This window comes from Rhinopithecus roxellana, chromosome 15 (assembly GCF_007565055.1).
Source record: "Rhinopithecus roxellana isolate Shanxi Qingling chromosome 15, ASM756505v1, whole genome shotgun sequence".
NCBI classification, from domain to species: Eukaryota; Metazoa; Chordata; class Mammalia; order Primates; family Cercopithecidae; genus Rhinopithecus; species Rhinopithecus roxellana.
This window is the reverse complement of record NC_044563.1, coordinates 19,752,356-19,774,860: the sequence shown is the minus strand read 5'-3', so window position 1 is coordinate 19,774,860 and position 22,505 is coordinate 19,752,356. Positions and strand designations below refer to the sequence as shown.

Sequence of the window (22,505 nt, the reverse complement as noted above, 5' to 3'; positions counted from 1 at the left end):
CTCCCCCATCAGTCACAGGGCCTCCTATGGCCATGATTCTGAAACACGGGAAAGTGTCTGCCCTGTGATTTTCATGGGCTCTAAAGCAAACCATTTGAGAATCTCAGAAGAGGGAAAGGCAACTGTGTTTAGAAAAAGCATCATCCTCTTCAGGTCATTATACCATGTTGTACCTTAAAAATCACCACACTAAATGCTGGACTAACATTTTTTTGATGATTTTCTTCCTATACATACAAACTCTGTTTTGACATTCCAGGATGTGTTTTGTCATGGTGAAGTTTTCTGCTAGGCAGAGCATTTAAAATCTCAAACTATACAATGCTATTCATTTTACAAAGCAACAATGGCCAAAATGTTTTCTAATAGCCGACAGGCAAACTATTAGTGAAATCTTAAGAAGGAGGGAAAAAAAGCCTGATTCACACAATTCATTCTATAGGTCAACTAGATTAAAATTACATAAATGCCTGCATAATTGACCCAGCTCACAGCTTCATTGTAAACATTAGCCCAAGGTCATAAAAATGAATGGTCCACCATGAGAAATCCCGAGGTCCCTTTCCATGGCTTTCCTCATGGCATTTTTAATCTCCTTATTCCTAAAACTGTAGATGATGGGATTCACCACAGGGATCACCAAGGCATAGAATATGGACACCACCTTGTCCCTGTTTAGGGAGTAGCTGGAACTGGGTCGCATGTACATGAAGAATCCGGAACCATAGAAGAGGATCACAGCAGTCAGGTGAGAGGCACAAGTGCTGAAGGCCTTGATCCTACCTGTAGCTGAGCTGAGCTTCAGAACAGAGGCAACAATGTAGCCATAAGAGATGAGGACCACTAGCACAGACACTATTCCAACGAGAACACCCACTACTGAAGGTCACCACCTCGCTGGTGAAGGTATCAGAGCAGGACAGAGCCAGGACTGGAGGGAGGTCACAGAAAAAGTGGTCGATCATATTGGGCCCACAGAAATCATGCTGATAGACAGAGTATGTTTCAATGAAAGAGCTAAGGAATCCACCCACATAGGCGCAAACCACCATCTTTAAACAAAGGGTATGGGATATGAGGACTGTGTAAAGCAAGGGGTTGCAGATTGCAGTATACCGATCATAGGCCATAGCTGCCAGGAGAAAGCATTCAGTCAACCCCATCCCACAGAAGACAAAGTACTGAGTGGCACAGCCAACAAACGAAATGGTTTTCTGCTCTGTGATGATGTCAGAGAGGATCTTGGGGGCAGTGGAGGACACATAGCAGATGTCCAGGAAGGTTACTGAGGAAGAAGTACATGGGCGTGTGCAGGTGAGAGTCCATCCTGATGAGAGCAATGAGGCTTAAGTTCCAGGTCAACGTCAGCAGGTAGAGTCCCAGAAATAACATGAAAAGGAAAATATTCATTTGAGGATGGTCTGAAAGTCCCAGGAGGATGAATTTTGTCACAGTTGTGTTGTTCCTTCCTGCAGCCATAGGCCTGCTTCCTGCATAAAGGAAAGAAGAATCCTGTGGTCAGTTAAATTTTGTTTGTTATTGTAAGAGTGGGTATTTCCTGGAAGATCGTACAGTCAGCACCCAGTTAAACAACACCCAGTTAAAGCCCAGCCACCTGCCAGGCAAAGACTTTTCAGAGGAAGTCAGCCTAGGATAATCCATATGCTCTATGTTTGTTGACCAAAAGAGAATCCATCTAATAATAAAGTAGAAACTGATTGGGAGTCAGAAGCCCAAGTTTTTCTTCAGCTCCATTCATAACTTCCTGGGAACTTTGGAAAAGTCATTTCTCCAGATTCTCATTTTCCCAAATGGGAAATGAGAGGGTTGAATCAGATAAGTTTGAAGTGTCCCTTTGGACTTAGGTTCACTATGGCTTTTTTAGACTTTCTGACTTGAAAATAAAGTATAAATAAATAAAGTATAATAAAGTTAGGCATTTTTATGCATTATAGATCTTTAGTATAAGAACTCAGAAGAAGGGAACTGAATACAATGGGCTACAATTTTTGACATATTCCATTTTGCAGGAGGAAATCCAGGCAACAGTCTAACAATCTATTCTTCTAGGTAGTAAAACTAAGTGGGAAAAAAATATGTGTGTGTGTGTATACATATTTGTGCGTATATGTATACTTGTGTGTGTATATATAGATATATATATGTTATACATATGTGTGCAGGAATAACTGTATATATGTGTATGTTTGTGCATATATATACACACACACACTTATCATGTTTAAGACCAGAACATTTATTCTAATTATATAATGTTCTTAATAAAAGTCATTGCACAAAATTCATAGAATGATGATAATTTCAACTAACACAGTCGGCACAATTATAGGAAAGAAGGGATATGAACAGGTCTCCATTGAAGGGGAAAGGGGAGCATTACCTAAGCTGACTGAGATGGGCTGAGCCATTGTGGTCAAGAACCAACAGCAATCAATATTTCCTGGGCAAGAAAAGCAGCAGGGAGAAGAGGGTTCATTCAATATTTAAAGACAGTGATAAGCAAGGGACAGCTTTGATGTCATCAGGCCAGATCAGACGATCACTATGAAGACAAGAGGTAAGCCCATACATATCTGGCAGTTAAGAAAAACAGACTGGCACTGATGTAAGATCAAACTGAGGAAACAGGCCAGGCGCAGTGGCTCACTCCTGTAATCCCAGCACTTGAGAGGTGGAGGCAGCCCGCCTGCTTGAGCTCAAGAATTTGAGACCAGCCTGGACAACATGGCAAAACCCTGTCTCTACTAAAAATACAAAAATTAGCTGGGCGTGGTGGCATGCTCCTGTAGTTTCAGCTACTGGGGAGGCTGAGATAGGAGAATCGCTTGAACCCAGGAGGCGGAAGATGCAGTGAGCTGAGATTGCATGCCACTGCACTCCAGCCTGGTGACCGAGCGAGACTCCATCTCAGATAATGATAATAATAATAACACAAAAATTAGTGGGCTGTGGTGGCACACACCTGTAGTCCCAGTTACTTGGAAGGCTGAGGTGGGAGGATCACCTGAGCCCAGGAGGTCTAGGCTGCAGTGAGCCATGACCGCGCCACTGCACTCAAGCCTGGATGACAGAGTGAGACCCTGTCTCAAAAAAAAGGAAATTTTTTTAAAAAATTAGGAAATACAAATGGGTATAAAGAGGCAGAAATGCCCTGAGAAAGACTCAGTGGTGAAATTAAGGTTAAACTGTATTTTATTATCTGTATGGAATTTGTTTGCCCATGCATGTTTGCACCCAATGGTAACTGTGGTTCTCTGTCATTCATCATATTAAAAACTTCTCCAACTTTGTATTTTTTACAAATTTCTAATCTCCCTGCAAGTCACTGGTCAAGCAGTCAAAACCAAGAAGAGCGTAGATTGATCTTCACTAAAACATCAATCTATATAATCCTATCAAAAAGGAAGTAAGATGAATTTGGTATCTCTTATCTTGGTGAAATCTTCCCTACCAGAATTTAAGTTAAAGACAGGCAGAGAGTTTTGCCCATTCTGTTTACTGATCTATCCTTGTAACTACCCAATGGGTTCACCTTGCCCACTGCCTAGACAGAGTTCATTTATCAAGACAGGGGAATTGCAATGGAGAAAGAGTAATTCATGCAGAGCTGGTTGTGCAGGAGAGTGGAGTTTTATTATTACTCAAATTAGTCTCCCTGAGCATTCAGGGATCAGAGTTTTTAAAGATAATTTGACGAGTAGGGGCTTCGGAAGTGGGGAGTGCTGATTGGTTAGGTTGGAGATGGAATCAAACGGATGGAATTGAGTTTTCTTGCTTTCTTCGGTTCCTGGATGGGATGGCAGAACTGGTTGAGCCAGTTTACGGGTCTGGGTGGTGTCAGCTGATCCATCTAGTGCAGGGTCTGCCAAGTATCTCAAGCACTGATCTTAGGTTTTCCAATAGTGATGTTACCCCTGGCACCAATTTGGGAAGATTCAGACTCTTGGAGCCAGAGGCTGCATGACCCCTAAACTGTAATTTCTAGTCTTGCAGCTAATTTGTTAGTCCTGCAAAGACAGACTGGTCCCCAGGCAGGCAAAAAGGGGGTCTCTTCAAGGAAGAGTTGCTATTAATTTTGTTTCAGAGTCTAACCATGAACTGAATTCCTTCCCAACATTACTTCAGCCTATGCCCAAGAATGGGCAAAGACAGCTTAAAGGTTAGAAGCAAGACAGTCAGGTAGGTGTGATTTCTTTGACTGTCATAATTTCCTCACTTATAATTTTGCAAAGGCAGTTTCATCGTAAGTACAAAGAATAGGGCCTGGGACATAGGTACCCAGTAAATATTTTGTTGAATAAATAGATTTTTTTTCCACCACTTATCCTCAAAGTTTGGCAGAAGGGTTTGGCCTATGACTTACTGTATTTGGCCTGTTATGATTATAATAACAAAACATGTAATATATCATTAATCACAAACAATAATCATATAACAATCATAATGTAACAATGTAATCAAACACTTATTTAGTGCTTATTGTGTGCCAGGTACTGTTTGAAAGGTTTGATTTCCATAAACCCATTTAATTATCTTAATAGACTCAAGAAGTGGCAGCGTTACTCGGCCCCTTTTACAAATAAAAGACAGAATAGGCTGTAAATGTAGAGTTGTGATTTGCCGCTGGATGGATGAGGTAGGAGGGAATGAGCTGGACTTACTGGGTTATACTGGGCAGAAGGATCATTCAATCTTGTGCTACAAGACAAGAAATATTGATTGCTTTGCTGCCATAACATCTTTTGCAAACCAGGTCATCTGCATTTCCCACTGCTCCATGTGGCTGGTTTCTGGTTCTGTCAATTTCTTATGCTTTGGCCTCCTGTAAATAGTAAACCATGCTTCTGGAATCCCCGCGCCTTTGTTAACAAGTCTTCCAAATAAATGGGCTGTGGGAGTTCATTATTTTAATGGGAAGAGGTAGCCACATTCTTTCTCCAAGAGGCTGCCCTCTGCCACTCACTCCAGGGTCCAACATAAAAAGCCCAGCAATCATTAGAGCTAAACATTTCTGAGCACTAATTGTTCCCTGGAGTGGTGGCGAAAAGGGCCAACCACTCATCACAGGAGCCTCTTTCCATCCCCCTTCCTATTCTTCTCTGAGCTTTCTCTGATTTGAGTCCAGGAAAACTCCCTGCTGGGTTAGTAGATGCCTTTTGTTTAAGAGAAATTTCAGCAGAAGTAAACCACACATAAACACACCAAGCCTTGTACTGAAATATACTGGTTAGAAACACACATTTCCAACGCAGAGAATTGGGTTTAAATTCTGGCTCTGCCCTTTTATCAATATAAACATGTTCAACGTTGTTTAATGTCTTAAACTTATCAACTCCCTCATTTGTAAAACTGGTGTAACAAGAATACCTACCTCAAAAGAGTTGTGATAATTAAATAAGCTGTGAATAAGGAAGGCATAGCACAGTGCCTAACAAACAGAAATCACTCAATGAATGTAAACTAATGATGTCATTAACTCTGTTTCTTGGGTCATGGCCAAAAATGTGTCTCTCCTTTCTGTCTTTTTCTTGTGACTTATTTGCACCACAATAAAAAGATGTCTTTTCTCTTTTTTTTTTTTTTAATGAGGCTGGATGGGATGAAGGGCTTGATGGGGCTCTTCTTTTCTCTTTTTAATATTTTGGCTGCTACTGCCAGCAATGCCACTACCTGGATGTGCCACTGTGGGCAAGTCCAATTAACCCCTCCAGCCTGAGTGAATTGGACTCACTCTCCAGGAATTCATCCAGCCCTGAAAGTCTGATGTTTTAAAACATTGATTTCCTGTTTTTTGAAATGTTTTCTTTAGGGATAAAGTTCATAAAAAATGAATTAATCTATTTCATGGAGACCAAGTTAGCAATCCTCAGTCTCAAAAGAAATAAAATTAAATGAGAGAAATGTCTTCTATATAAAGAGATATAATTACTGAGACTCTTGACTTACAAGGTAATAGGCTTTATTTAGGGAAGAAATTTAGTAACTAAGATTGTTGAAAGAAAGGAAGGTAAATGGCTTCAAGAATCAACTGTGAAGATGAAAAGGCAAGGAAGTTCTTCATCAAGAGAAACATTCTTATCTAAGGTTGAAGATAAACTGTCCTAGGAAATTCTGTGCTGAAAGAGTAAACCCCAACTAATTATGAATGAGTTTTTGATACTGAGTTAAGATCTGAAGAATTTAAAAGGTAAATCACACACTTATGATCGATATATTTTTCTAGGATTAGAAAAGGCTGATAAGATAGGGTAGTGATAGAGTTCATCTGTCATGGCAACTCTGATTATAGTGATAATGACTATCTACAAAGTAAGACTGAGAATCTTAAGAATAAAGAGCAATAATGTCTTTTGTACCAATTTGGAAGGAGCTGGAGGCCATTATTCTACATGAAGTAACTCAGGAATGGAAAACTAAATACTGTACGTTCTCACTTAAAAGTAGGAGCTAAGCTATGAGAACACAGAGACATACAGAGTGACATGGACTTTGGGGCCTCGGGGGAAAGGTGGAAGTGGGATGAGGAATGAAAGACTACATATTGGTTATAGCGTACACTGTTTGAGTGACAGCAAAGCTAAAATCTCAGAATTCACCACTAATAGAATTCATCCATGTAATCAAAAACCACTTGTACCCCAAAAGCTATTGAAATAAAAAAAGAACAAATTATAAATTAACAATGTCTGCATTGGACAGAAAAATGCAGAATGAGGACTCAGAATGTATTTATTAACCTAGTCTATACGAAATCTGAGAATGAGGAAGAAAGTCATCCTATTAAATCCATCTGGATAAAACCATAAACTCTTCATGACCTTACTTTAAAAAATCAAATTTAATCAAAATAGCAGAAGTTTAAGTGAACATCAGAAAGTATCCAAGGAACTATGTTACAGAACAATATGAATATATTTAATATTAGTCAAGTGTACACTTAAAAAATAATTAAGATGATGTGATGGCTAATTTTAGGTGTCAATCGGACTAGATTAAGAGATATCCAGATGGCTGGTAAAGCACTATTTCTGGGTATGTCTGTAAGACAGACGATGTTTTGAATCAGTGGACTGAGTAAGGAATATCCGCCCTCACTTAATGTTGATGGGCACTCTCCAATCGGTTGAGGGTCTGGAAAGAACAAAAAAGCAGTGAAAAAGTAAATTCCCCTTCTCTCCTCTGAAGCTGAGATACCTTTCTCTCATCCTTTGACATCATATCTCCAGGGTCTCCTCTGGAGTCTGGGATTTGCATTAGTAGCCCCTTAGGTTATCAGGCATTTGGCCTCATGTTGAGAGTTACACCGTTGGCTTTCTCGGTTTAGGGGCCTTTGAACTTAGAGACTGAACCACGCTCAGGAAGTCAGGGTTCTGTGATTCTTCAGCTTCCAGATGTCACATGATGGGACTTCTCAGCCTCCCTAATCTCATAGTTCTCCTGATAAACCCACTCTCACCTATCCATCTGTTAATATCTGTCCATCTATTCATCTATCTGTCTATCTATCTATTAATACATCCTCCTGGTTCTGTCTCTCTAGAAAACCCCAACTAATAAATATGGTAAATTTAATGTCATATGCTTTTTACCACAATAAAAAAGTATGAAAGCAAATAGCACATAAAGGCAAATAAACTCCACACAGAATTATAAATGTTTACAATTGGAAGTGCTTTGAGGTTCAACTCAAAATGTATCTTCCTAGGATCCTATGCATCTTAGAGCTTGTTCTCTGACAGCATCTCCTGAAATATTATTTACTTTCGTTTTAGCTTAACATTTTAGCATAGCTATTTTGATGAGTTTACTTGAATTGTTTCAAAGAAACCCCAGAGAAAAATCCAAATATGCTTAGTAGTAAAACATCTTAACTCTCAAATTGGAATTTGGAAAGTTATCATGGGGTGCATTTCTTCCACTAGCGACTAGTAAAAATTTCAACCTGATACGGATCCAAAGTGTTTTCACAGGACGTCCCTAACAAACCCAAAGTGAAGGTATATTTAAAAGCTCTAGAGGTCTTTAACAATTTATACAAGAAGGAAAGCACAAAGACATCACAGGACCTGAATTCTAATTCCCATTCTACTATGGCAGATTGGGCTGTTGATCTCTCCTGACCCCTCTCTGGACCTCAATTTTTTTATTCTGAAACCAAAGAGCTAAAATAGAAAACCTCTAAAAACTCAAACAGCATGATTACAACTAACTTTATTACTAAACCATTGTCTGTCAAAACCAAGCGCCTATTGGTTTTTATCCGTATGGAATGTTGCTGCCACCTAGTGGAAACATGACTAAATTGTAGGGTCAGTTGCAGTAGTGACTGATCATCTTCAAACACATTACATCCTCACTGTGATCCAAGCACTGAACCATGTTCTTCTCAAGCACCTGAACTCAATATTATCATGAAGTTCAATTCTGAGAAATAAACCAGATCAGGGAGAGGGGCAACATACTGAGCATAATGTAAATGGTAAATAACAATAATAAGCAAATACATTTAGGTAAGGGTGATGTAACTGATAACAGGTAAGTCATAAATTTACATTCATGGTATATTTTTTTGTAATCAGCTTTTAAATATTTAAAAAGAGATGCAATGACATAACAGGAGAGCAAATGAGAAGAGTAGGCATCAGAAGTAAAAATAATTGGTAGTGGCACCACACGTCATGGGTTGAAATCCCATCCTATTGCCAGTGTGTGGTCTTGGATGCCTCAGTTGATCTTACATAAGCTTTTCCTTTATCTCTGAAAGTGCACCAAATATATCAACATTGTATGTTTGTGTGAAGAGCATATAATATACAATCTATATGAAAACCATTATATAATCTATTCAATCATGAGGAGTTATCATTTTGATTTTTAAATTGCCCATTTGTCTCAGAAGAAACATCTCCAGCTGTAATATTCTGATAATTAGTTTATTAGAAATAGCATGATAATCTATATTATTGTTGTCCCTGGCTAACTATATGTTTTTGTTAAATACCAGTTAGCTATATGTTTTCATTAAAATGTCATCTAATTTGGATATGGTTTTTAAAAACTTTCATTTTTAGCCAATCTTGGCACAGTACTTTTTAATAAAAAATTACCTTAGCTATCAGGGTCATTTTTATTAATTGTGTACTTAATATTATCACAGCCCTAATTATTTGTAAATAATGTAAATTTTATGCTCCTGAAAAACACTTGAAAGTATTAAACTCTCATGCAATTGCCAGGTAAGACTTAAACTAAAAAATGAATCATTAGAAAATTTTAAGTGTTAATTCCAAATCAAATGAAAATGTGCTTAATCATTGATATAGTGAAAGTTGCAGTAAAGATTTAAAATAATGTTAATGCAAAAAATAAAGCACAAGTTTCTCTACTTATCAAGGTATTTGAGGACTCATATGAATTGACAACATCATGAGTATAAATTTTCCAAGAAGACTTTGAACATTGCTCTGACTAAACATCCATTGAAATGAATTTCCCTCAGGAACTCTCAAAGGGAGCATCTCAAAAGAAAAGAATCACAAGGTACTCATCTAGTTTCAGAACAATGACCTGAGCTCAGAAGAGAAAGGAGGTTCTGGAAAGAAGCAGTTTTCTATTACTTAAATTATCCTTCAGCCCAGCCCAAAGACTCATTCCTGAGTCCTGGCCCAAAGGGACTGGGGAAAGAATGCTGGAAAAAAGAAACTGAAAAGAGTATTAAAGTACAAGTAGTACAAATGCCAGCAGTTTGGGTAGTAGCTGGGTATGATGCTCTCAATGCAGATACCTGTATCTTCAATGCCAGCACCTCAGCCATGAGACACTGTTGTGCATCAGAGCTAGTGACATGGTGACTATCAGAGCTAGTGACATGGTGGCTGCAGGAAATACCATCCTGATCCATAACAGGAAAGAAGTAAAACAATAGATAACACAATAGGAGATTATTATACAAAGAGTATGTGAGCCACTCCCTGATGGCTTCCAGAATGAGGAGGAATGTTGAGGACTGTGTGGGTATAGAAGGAATTCAAAGGAATCTGGGGTAGTAAGACCCTGGAAACTTTGTTTTGATAACTATTATTGTGATCATGTTTCAGTCTTTCAGCTGATGTGGGTAAGAACAGTGGTTATACATAGCATTATTAATTTAAAATCTGAGATAAGAGAAAATAGCCTAGGTAAAATGTGTAGAAGATGAAAAACAGCCCACAGACAAGACTTTGAGGATTATTCCCGCATGTAAGGATATAGAGGGAGAGAGAATCTTTGATGATTACAACGAGCCTACCATGTCTCATGTCCATTCTGTTACCCCAACACACACACACACACACACAACATATTTTCACCTACAATTGTGAGGGCTGAAGGCAAGAAAACAATAAACAAATGCAGCTGGTGACTCCTCCGTAGTACCAGAGTAACTCCTGGCTATGTCTTTATTGAACTGCCACCCATGGCTACCTTGGCTTTCAGAATTGAAAATTGCATCTGCTTCTGCTTTAGGATTCCACTCCTGAAGATCGACTGTCTGGCTCTTGTTCTGTTATCTCTCTTAGAATTAGATTCTTTGGGAATTACCTTCTCTCAAATCCAAATACCTGGTTAGGGATATATATTATATATATATATATATATATATATATTTCCAAGTTGGATTTATCCCCAAAAATATGTAAGTCTGGTTCGACATTTTAAAAATCAGTCAATGAATCTCTCTTTATCAATAAAGTAAAAATCAAGAAGAAAATGTATAAAATCAATCAATTTGATATATGTCTTTTACAAAATCCAATATCCATTTATGATAAAGACTCTTGGCAAACTAGGACTAGAAAGAACATTTGCAAACTGATATAGTTCATAGATCAATAACAAAAATACCCTACAGCTATTATTACACTTAGTAGTTAAAGACTAAACGTTTTTCTCCTAAGATCAGGAAAAAGGCAATGATGTCTGCCTTCACCATTCATTTTATACATTGTACTGAAGTTCCTATCAATAAAGCAGGAAAAATAAGTAAAAGTTACATAGATTGAAACGAAAAATATAAAACTTCCTTTATATACTGTAGTAGTCTGTTTTCAATAGCTATAAAGAACTTCCGAAGACTGGATAATTTATAAAGGGAAAAGGTTTAATTGACTCAGTTCTCCATGGCTGGGGAGGCCTCAGGAAACTTACAATCATGGTGAAAGGTGAAGGGGAAGCAAGGACCTTCTTCACATGGCAGCAGGAGAGAGAGAGTGAAACAGCGAAGCAGGAAGAGCCCCTTATAAAACCGTCAGATCTCATGAGAGCTCACTTGCTATCATGAGACCAGAATGGGGGAAACTACCTCAATGATTCAATTACCTCCCGTCAGGTCTTTCCCTCAACACTTGGGGATTACAATTCAAGATGAGATTTGGGTGGGGACACAAAGCCTAACCATATCATCCTCAAATAATATGATTGTAGAAAATCTCAAAGAATCTATAGCATAGGTTCAAGAACTAATAAGTTAAACAGTGCCCCAGTAAACAGTCAAATTATAAAAATTAACTGTAGTGAACAATGGTAATTGAGCTAGTAATGAACAATTAGTAATTGAACACTATTAGTAAATAATTGGTAATTGAAATTTTCAAATGTATCATTTATAATACAATAACATTTTTAAAAACATGAAATAGGTATAAACCTAATGAAATAAATAAAAGATCTGTGTGCAGCAAACTATAAAACACTGATGAAAGAAATCAAATATCTAAACATATGGAGATATATACCATGTGTATGGATTAGAGGACTCAATGTAGTATCATAATAAATATCAATTCCCTCAGAATAGATCTCTGTATTCAATACATTTTAAATCAAATATCAACAGGATTTTCTGTAGATATTTTCAAATTGATTCTAAAATTTTTATGTTGATGATGATCACTTTGAAAAAATAAAAATAATAAAATATTTATGGAAAGATAAAGGAACTAGAAGAATCAAAATAATTTTTATATAGAAGAACAAAGTTGAGGGACACACATTACTTGCTTTGAAAAGATACGCATACATCTACAATAATTAAGAAAGTATGACATTGGAGAAAGAAAAGAATACATAAATCAATGAAACAGAATAGACAGTTCTGTTCTGAAGAACAGAAAATAGACCCACATACTTACAATCAAATGACTTTTATCAATATGCAAAAAACAGCTCAAATGAGAAGGAATATACTTTTCCATGAATAGTGCTGGGATAATTGGATATCATTGTGCCAAAATATGAAACAGTTCATACTTCTCACCATACACAAGTAATTAAATCATACAACTAAATGTAAAATATAAATTATAAAATTTCTAGAAGAAAAAATAGAAAAAAGTCATTATGACAGCATTATGCAAAGATTTCCTAGATGTTACACCAAAAGCACAATTAAAAAAAGGAAAAATGATAAATCAGATATGCAAAAATTGAGGATTCTGCTCTCAAAAAATATTATTAATGGCATGAAAAGACAAGTTACAGATTGGAAAAAAAAAGTTCAAATTATATATTTGATAAAGGAATTGTATGTAGCATATATAAAGAACTTTCAAAACTAAGTATTACATTTTAGAAACTTTTTAAATGGGCAAAATATATGTGAATGTATAATTCAGCAAAATAGATATATGGATGGACATATGATACTCAATGCCACTATTCATTAACAAAAAAGAAATTAAAATCAAAACTAAACCCCACTAATATCTATTAGAATGGCAAAAAATAAAAATAAAAAACAAGTAGCATATAGTAAGTATAGCCATTCTAGAAAACAATATAGATATTCCTCAAAAAACTAAACATAGAACTGCTATATGACCCAGCAATCCCACTTCCTGGTATATATTCAAAGATAATGAAATCAATATGTCAAAGAGATAACTGCACTCTCACATTTATTGCAGTACTATTCACCATAGCCATGATATGGAATCAAGCTAAGTGTCCATCAATGGATGAATGGGTAAAGAAAATGTAGTATATATACACTATTCTGCCTTCAAAGAGAAGAACATCTTGTCATTTGCAACAACATGAATAAACCTGGAGGGCATTATGGTAAGTGAAATGAACCTGGCACAGAAAGACAAATACTGTATGCCCTCAATTATGTGCAATCTAAAAAAATTGAACTCATAGAAGCAGAGAGTAGAATGGTGGCTACCAGGGGCAGGGGTTGAAGGAGCAGGGAGATGTCACTTAAAAGGTACAAAGTTTCAGTCAGACAGGAGAAATAAATCTTGGAGATTTGTTGTACAGCATGGTGACTATAATTAATGATAATGTGTGTAGTATACTTGAAAATCACTGAAAAAGTAGATTTTAAAATGTTCTCATCAGAAAAATGATAAGTAGGTGAGCTGATGGATATGTTCATTTGCTTGATTTAATAATTCTTCTATGTACACATATATCAAAACATTATGTTATGTATCATAAATATATATAATTCGTCATTTGTCAATTTAAATAAATAAATGAAGAGACCTAACTCTCAATAAATAAATACATACATACTTAAGGAACGCACAAATGAATAATTTCTCCCTTATCTATATTTTTCTTTGAATTCTACTCAGTCTATCCCGGCTGTATCTCCGTCCATTTTTTTCTCTCCCTGGTTGGATAACTTTCTCTCCTTTAATTAGCCATGGAATTGAGATCAGTCATCCACTGTTCATCGTAGCTACTTTGAAAAGGCCTAAGTTCCATGTTCTCAGCTTAAGAAACAAGAGAATCAAATATTTTACTTTTTCCCCTCCACCTGCAAGCACATGTACTAATGGCTTGCCTTTTGTTAAATGTGTGGACCAATATTACTTTTTATTTGTATATAGCTCTCCATAGAATAAAAGTCCTACATCTTTATATTACACCTTTATATTCCATAGCAGAGTAAGTTTTTTTAAATGTTTTCAGAAAAACAAAATGCCCTATTCCTAATGTCTCTTTCCTGGAAGAAGATAGTAGGTTTCTGTGGAAAGAAAATGGATTTATGAATTGAGGGGTATGATTGACCATATCAACACATTTATGTGAGTTTCAAAATAAATGCATGTGCCATATGTTTATACGCAATGTTTGGTATTACACAGGTTCAAATATTGGATCAATCCCTTACTAGCATAAAATTTCAAGCAATTTATTTAGCTTCTCTCAATTTCGGTTTCCTCCTCTGCAAGGGGAATTTGGGAGAACTTACTGAGCTAACACACACCAGGCACATAGTATAGCGCTTAGTACGTAGTAGGAGCTCAGGAAGGTTAAGTTCCCACCCTTTTAACATACTTCTGGCCAAATAGGTTATACTAAGAAATGGAAAAGGGTCAATAAATATATATGTATAGATAGGCAATGTTGCTTTCTTTTGTGGAGTGGTGTTTAACCTATCCTTATGCTCCACTGCTATCTTGAGGTTTTTCGTCATGTACTACCAGAAAATGTCTTGATTGGCCTTGGGGGATTGGAGGCCCTGGCCACTGGGATGGAGTTTAATAAGCATCAGTTTTGGAGCTTTTAGAGTTAGTATTCTAGACAACCCCAGAGAGCAATTAACCATAAAGCCGTGAAGTTCAGGTGATACATTCCTCCCTTTCAAAAAGACCCTCAGGGGCAAATGTAATGAAACATCTCCATGGAGAGAAGAAAAAAACCTCTCCCCAATTTACCCCCAACCCCAACTTTGAACGTTTTCCCAAAATGACCCTAAATGCAGATATTAGCTGATACCAGAAGAGCTTCTTAAAGATTGCAACCTCCATCCTTTCTGTACATATCTTTTTCCTCCTTTACTCTGCCCCAAAACACACCTTCCATGCACCAAGAGGATATTTTGATCCTTGATGAAAAAACCAGCCTCAAGCTCTCTCCAAACTCATTAGCACTTTGGGAATTGGAAGCAGCCACTGAAACCCGATTAAACTCCTTCCAAAGCAGGACAACTCAAAACAGGTATCAGCTAAAGGGCAGGCAGAGCAGGAGCAACAGGGTAAGTGCAGTTTGCTCTTTGTCTTCATTCCCATATTAATCTCACATGATAGAATCCCCTATATCCACAAGCCCATTTAGGTAACCAAGAAGTTCTTTGACTTTTAGTTTTTCTCCCTGCGCCTCTCAATGCGATTTGTCTTTCCTCAAATTCAGTCAAATCTTTTTGTACTTTTTTTTTATACTTCTTTTGTACTTTTTAAAAAATAGACCTTCTTTTTTAGAGCAATTATAGGGTCAAGGCAATATTGACCCGAGATTTCCTATTTATCCTTTTACTGCTACACATGCATAGCCTCCTCCATGATCAACCTCCCCCACCACAGTGGTACATTGTTACAATCAATGAACCTACATCCGCACATTATCCATAGTTGACATTTGGGTTCATTCTTGGTGTTGTGCATTCTGTGGGTTTGCACAAATGTATAATGACATGTATCCACTGTTACAGGATCATCCATAGTAGCTTCACGGTCCTAAAATCCCTCTGTGCCCTGTTTGCTCACCCTTCCCTCTCTGACCCCTAGCAACTACTGATCTTTTTACTGTCTCCATCGTTTTGCTTTTTCCAAAATGTCTTATAGGTGGAATTACACACTATGTAGCCTTTTCAGGTTGATTTCTTTCACTTGGTAATATGCAAGTAAGGTTCCTCCATGTCTTTTCATGGCTTGATAGTTCATTTCTTTTCAGTACTATACTTTTCAAGGTGTCTGCTGTATACTTTTTTGTTTTCAAGCATTCTCTGCTGTCATTTAAGTACTTAAGTAGAATACGGAAAATTTGAATTTACAGATTTTTTTGCCACAGTTTTTTAAATGTACATTATTCTTTTCATATTTGAGCTTTCTCCAATTCAAAATTGAAATTCCAGATAATATGCAGAAATTTAGGATTTACATTCAATTTTGTTGTCTGTCTCAGATAATTCTATGCTCTTGATTTATCAGTTGAATAGATTTCCCAGTGCAGTGTTTTATTAATTGTTGTATACGATAAGCTGGACTCTGATATAGTTTGAGTGTTTGTTCCTTCCAAATCTCATGTTGAAATGTAATCCCCATTGTTGGAGGTGGGGCCTGGTAGGAGATGATGGGGCGGATCCCTCAGGAATAGGGTAGTGCTATCCTCTTGGTGATGAGTGAGTTCAGGCAACAGCGGGTTGTTTAAAAGAGCCTGGCCCTTTTCTGTTGCTCTCTCTCTCTTGCTTCTGCTCTTACCATATAAGATGTCTGCTCCCCCTTCAACTTCCGCCATGATTATAAGCTTCCTGCAGGCCTCATCAGAAGCAGATGCCAGCACCACACTTCTTGTACGATCTGCTGAACTGTGAGCCAATTAAACCTATTTTCTTCTTTTTTTTTTTTTTTTTTTTTTTGAGACGGAGTCTCGCTCTGTCGCCAAACCTCTTTTCTTTATAAATTATCCAGCCTCAGGTAGTCCTGAAAAAGGGCCTAATACACTATTCTATATTGTCTTAAAAGGGACCTATTACTAAAAGAGAGCTAAAAGAAACACATGGTCTCTTTAACTGGTAAGCAGTTGACTACTAAATATTCAGTAGTACTTTTTAAGTCTTCAGAAAACCATGATGAATTATTAGCTTTATAAATGCATTAATTGTTCATTACAAATTTTGTGAACAGTAAACCCAGCATACTATTAGATGCTACGGTAAAACCAATGTGAAACCAGTCTTTTCAAATACCAAGGTTACTCTAAGGAGAGAAATTTGCTCACCATGATAATCTGAGTAAGGCATTTAAGAGCCTGATTCTGAAATCACAGCCCAATCTTGGTTCTTCTCTACTGCTCCTGTGATGGGCTTCCTGAAGTACATTTGAGCCCTTGCAACTACCAAGATGATTAAAAGGGAATGACATTTCTGAAGGAACCTCTATGCCCTTAAACAGAGCCTCAATTATTAGCAAGTAATCCACAAAGTAATTTAGAAGGCCTGTAATCCAGACACACTTTACATAGCAGGTTTTCTAAACACTGCAGAGGCCTCTAAATTCCAAAACCCTCCTTCTCTTTTCTTCCTAATGCTGTGAATCATACCATCTGAATCTTAATCCTTGAATTAAAGTCTTGACCACTTTAGCATTATCACCTTACATTGAAAGGAACTCTTCATTTCATCAATCATTTGTACATTCAGATGAAAGAAAGACCTGGAAGAGCAGTATCTTGAGGGCACCAGGCACCGGCAGGAGTGAGAGGAAATGGCATCATGAAGTGAAGGACATGCAGCTCAGATCAGGATTGATGGGAAAATCACAGAACACCTCCAACTCCACAATTTGGCTGACTGAGGTCCTTCTCATCATTCAATTTTTTCCTCCATCACCAACTGTGTCTGTGAAGCTCAAATGAGGCAAACTTGGTTATAAAGTTTAGCACTTCTTCCAGATATATTTGATGGAAAATGAACAGAATCATAAATCAACTCTACAAGTCCCCATCAATTACCCAGTATTTTCTATGTGCAAAGGACTGTGCTAGGTGCTTGGTTTTACTGTATTATTATCTTCCCGTGTCCATCAAGGATAGTGTAGTTCATGAAGATCCTGGAACTGCATCTACGAGTCTAATGAGGTCACTGAGCCTCTCAGACTCTTCCTCTTCAGCTCTGTAAAATAGACCTGCTATTGATTACACCTGTATCATAGAATTGTAGGGAGTCCAGGCTCCCCAAGTTTGCTGCAAGAGTGAATAAAACCTCCTTTCCCTCTCAAGGGAAGAAGCACCTCTTCGTGAGTGGGGTTCCGTGCCATAAAGCACTCCATAAGACCCTTAAGATATCTTCTCTCTAATGTTCTAAAATAAGCTCCAGGGCATCCATACGTGGGAATAAAACTCTACATATGCTTTTCCTTTTGTTTCAGTTTATCCAGCTCTACTTTCTGTTTCTAGGGCTGGGAAATCTCATCCTTAAATACAAAATTTCTCCCTCCTGATGACAACATTCAAAACAGACTTTCAATTAACCCATCAGACCTCCAGTCATTAAGTTCCTCAACCTCACTCGTAAACACTTCTTACAAACTTGCATGGTCCATTAGTGAACTTCTTATTTCTCTAACATAAGTGTACTTCAACCTATTACGTAAGGAGGAAATGTTTCAAAACTGATGGTCGGTTCTATCAATAATACTTTAAGGAATAGTTGCTGCTGATAACAGTCACAGTCCCAGTTTATTAAGCAAACATTCTATCTCAAGACCCATCATGAGCCCTTTATATATTATCTTAAGCAATTTTCAAGCTCTGTTGTTACTGTTGGTTTTGTTGTTGTTTTGAGACAAGGTCTCCCTTTGTCACCTAGTCTGGAGTGCAGTGGCACAATCACAGCTAACTGCAGCCTCAACCTCGTGGGTTCAAGCAATCCTCCCACCTCAGCCTCCCAAGTAGCTGGGACCACAGGTATATGCCATCATTCCCGACTAATTATTTTCATGTTTATTTTTGTTTGTAGAGATGAGGTCTCACCATGTTGCTCAGGCTGGTCTGGAGCTCCTGGCCTCAAGCAATCCTCCCGCCTGTGCTTCCCAAAGTGCTAGGATTATGAGTATAAGCCACCACACCTGGCCAGTAGTCGCTGTTATTCCCGTTTTACAAATGAGGAAATTGAAACTCAGAAAGGCTAAATGAGTTGCCTAACATCCCCCAGCTGGCAAGTGGCAGAGTCAGAATTAGAACCAGGCTTTTTCTAAAGCCTACCCAGGATCAAACCACTACCTTCTCGCAGAGCTGTTTTTGTTTTAGCTCCCAGTTTCTCCATGTGGCTCTACATCTGCTCTCAATTATGCCAAAGTTTGTTGCACATTCCTCTTTTATTTCCTCAAAGGATAAAGAATCCTCTCTTGACTCTAGAAAGTTCACAAACCTTTCACAAACAGGAGCAAAACCTTAGAATATAGGATGAAGCTTAAAGTCATACCGACAATATTGTGACTAATGTGATGAATATCTAAAACTCTGCACAAATGACAGCATGGTGATAGCTAAGACGAGCTTCACATTCTCCCATTATCCAAATTTGAGGGGTTTAGCACTGAAAAATATATAGAAGGAACTATTGAGAGGGGAGCAAATGAGCCCCAATTTCAAGGGCATCTGTCTGAGCAAGTTCAGGAAAAAAACATTAAGAATGTTAATGAGACCTTAACTGGCAATGAGTAGATGTGGACTGATTTGTGAAAATTGAGGATGTCAAAATAAAGTGGCTCTCCTAAACTGAGCAAGAAAAATTCGGCACAAATAGAGTATTACTTCCCAAATTGTGAAGTTATTGACTTGCAATGATTTCTATAATGTATACAAGTTACAAAGGTTTGCGTACTGTGATATAAGCACCTATGCACATAAACATATACTTGTACATAAAAACTATACACCAAAATGTTAAGAGTTATTATTTCAGGAGATAGATCATAATGTTCAGTTTCCTTTTTTTATTCATCAGGAACGTCATTTTTTGTTTCAATAGTTCACATTTGTATATTGATCATAGTAATCAAAATATCTCACAGTTCTTTAATTTAAAAGCCAGTTAAAATAATTTCATTGATTTCCAAATTATTTGGGTTAAGAATTGAAGAAGGATCAAGATATATTCCAAACCTTTAAGGGTCATTCACCATGAGCCACACGGCCATCTGACCACATTTTTCCTGATACTTTCTGTAGGATTAGGGACCCAGATTCAGAGACCCAATGACTGCAGTTAGCTTCTGATTAATGTGCATTGAGACTCAGTGTGGATGTTTGAGGGAGCAATGGGAGTCCTTACTGGTGTGGATTTAATAAAATCAAGTCCCTGATCTTGAAAGATGCTTCATGCACTGAAAATTCAAATAATTTGATTGAGGATACTTTGTAACTTAGGTTTAAAATAACAACAGCAACAACAACAAATACTTATAGAACAGTTACTATGGGCCAGGCATATTTTAAGAAGATTAGAAGATACGTGACGATGATGATAGATGATAGTTAGATGATAGACAGACAGATAGATAGATGACAGATAATTAGACAGATCCTATAACAACGTAAATGCTATTATTATCTCTAATTTTACAGAGACCTGGTCAACATCGCACATCTACTAAGTGAGGCTGAGAATTGAATCCAGGCAGTCTAGATCCAGAGCCCACACTCAACAATTAAACAACTCAGGCCAGGAGCAGTGGCTCACGCCTGTAATCCCAGCACTTTGGGAGGCTGAGGCAGGTGGATCACCTGAGGTCGGGAGTTCGAGACCAGCCTGACCAACATGGAGAAACCCCATCTCTACTTAAAATACAAAATTAGCTGGGCATGGTGATGCATACCTGTAATCCCAGCTACTCAGGAGGCTGAAGCAGGAGAATCGCTTAACCCGGGAGGTGGAGGTTGCAGTGAGCCAAGATCGTGCCATTGCACTCCAGCCTCAGCAACAAGAGTGAAACTCCGTCTCAAAAAAAAAAAAAAATTTAAAAATAAATAAATAAAATAGAAAGCTCAGACTGAGATAAATTTGAAATTCAACCTACATTAGTATACTTGGACCCAATATTTGACAATTAAGAATATTTTTATATACATGTGGCCTAATCCTTTTCCTTTAAAAACATTCTATCTCATTAATCATCTCACAACTACATAGCTGAACCTAGTTCCATTGATCTTTCCCTCCTAATGTGGAAACTTAGGTAAAGGAGATGAATAGTTATTCCAAGGCATGACCTGACTCACCTGAGGCACACAGGACTGTCCTAATAACTACTCACTGGTCACTTGTTATGTGTCAGGCACTTAAAACAAATCTATAAAGTAATTGCTATCATCCCGTTTTAAGGATAAGTTGAAGCCAGAGATGTTAGCTATCTCACCTGAAGTAACACGACTAGTAAATGGTCGAGGCAGGAGTTGATCCTAGGGATTTGGGATCCAAAGTTCAAACTCATATCAGCTACACTATACTGCCTTAATATTTAAGATGATGACTGCAATTGCCTTCGAGAGAGAGAGAGAGAGAGAGAGACTGAGACTGAGACCAAAAAAGAGAAACAGTCTTTGCATAAAGCTGTAACCTGTAATCCTCTGCCTTCCCTCTCATGTGTTTTGTAATTATTTGCTAATACCACCTGTAATGCGGACTGTCATTACTATCTCAGGTCTGCATCTTGTCCTTGTGGTCCACAGGAAGCATGTCCATAACCAAACCCTGGAACAGCTCATCAGTGACCATGTTCATCCTCCTGGGATTCACAGACCATCCAGAACTCCAGGCGCTCCTCTTTGTGACCTTCCTGGGCATCTATCTTACGACCCTGGCCTGGAACCTGGCCCTCATTTTTCTGATCAGGGGTGACACCCATCTGCACACACCCATGTACTTCTTCCTAAGCAACTTATCTTTCATTGACATCTGCTACTCTTCTGCTGTGGCTCCCAAGATGCTCACTGACTTCTTCTGGGAGCAGAAGACCATATCATTTGTGGGCTGCGCTGCTCAGTTTTTTTTCTTTGTCGGCATGGGACTGTCTGAGTGCCTCCTCTTGACTGCTATGGCGTATGACCGATATGCAGCCATCTCCCGCCCCCTTCTCTACCCCACTCTCATGACCCAGGGCCTCTGTACACGCATGGTGGCTGGGGCATATGTTGGTGGCTTCCTGAGCTCCCTGATCCAGGCCAGCTCCATATTTAGGCTTCACTTTTGTGGACCCAACATCATTAACCACTTCTTCTGTGACCTCCCACCAGTCCTGGCTCTGTCTTGCTCTGACACCTTCCTCAGTCAAGTGGTGAATTTCCTCATGGTGGTCACTGTAGGAGGAACATCATTCCTCCAACTCCTTATCTCCTATGGTTACATAGTGTCTGCTGTCCTGAAGATCCCTTCAGCAGAGGGCCGATGGAAAGCCTTCAACACGTGTGCCTCGCATCTGATGGTGGTGACTCTGCTGTTTGGGACAGCCCTTTTCATGTACCTGCGACCCAGCTCCACCTACTCACTAGGCAGGGACAAGGTGGTGTCCGTTTTCTATTCACTGGTGATCCCCATGCTGAACCCTCTCATTTATAGTTTGAGGAACAAAGAGATCAAGGATGCCCTGTGGAAGGTGTTGGAAAGGAAGAAAGTGTTTTCTTAGGTCATGTGTAGAAACTTATTTATCCACATTGCTGGAGAATTAAATGATCCAAGCCTTCACCTCCACCTCTGCCTCAGGCAAGGGGGACATTTGGTGCTCTTACTTGAACGTGGAGACTCTTCCCTCCAGGTTCCTCTCACCCTTCCTCATGGTCACTTGTCTACTGACTGTGCCATAGATAGCCAAAAAGGAAAAGGAATTTCTTCAGAAAAAAAAAAAAAAAAAGAACCTCCACAATAATCACAATAACTAACATTTATTGAGCACTTAGTATGTACCAGGCACAAAAGTTATTTAATTAAATACTCA

At 38.2% G+C, this 22,505-nt stretch overlaps 2 protein-coding genes across 2 annotated transcripts; one reads left to right on the top strand and one right to left on the bottom strand.

Moving 5' to 3' along the window:
* Window positions 1-508: 508 nt before the first annotated feature.
* On the bottom strand, window positions 509-1,479 carry LOC104679441 (olfactory receptor 5A2). The gene is given in 3 exon segments (XM_010385014.2): window positions 509-880; window positions 882-1,281; window positions 1,283-1,479. Coding segments are annotated over 3 exon segments (969 nt in total).
* A 19,750-nt stretch (window positions 1,480-21,229) lies between these two features.
* On the top strand, window positions 21,230-22,268 carry LOC104679440 (olfactory receptor 5A1). Its single transcript, XM_010385012.1, has one exon. It carries the CDS (start codon window positions 21,249-21,251, stop codon window positions 22,194-22,196), a length of 948 nt encoding a protein of 315 aa, XP_010383314.1. The 5' UTR covers window positions 21,230-21,248; the 3' UTR covers window positions 22,197-22,268.
* Window positions 22,269-22,505: the final 237 nt, after the last annotated feature.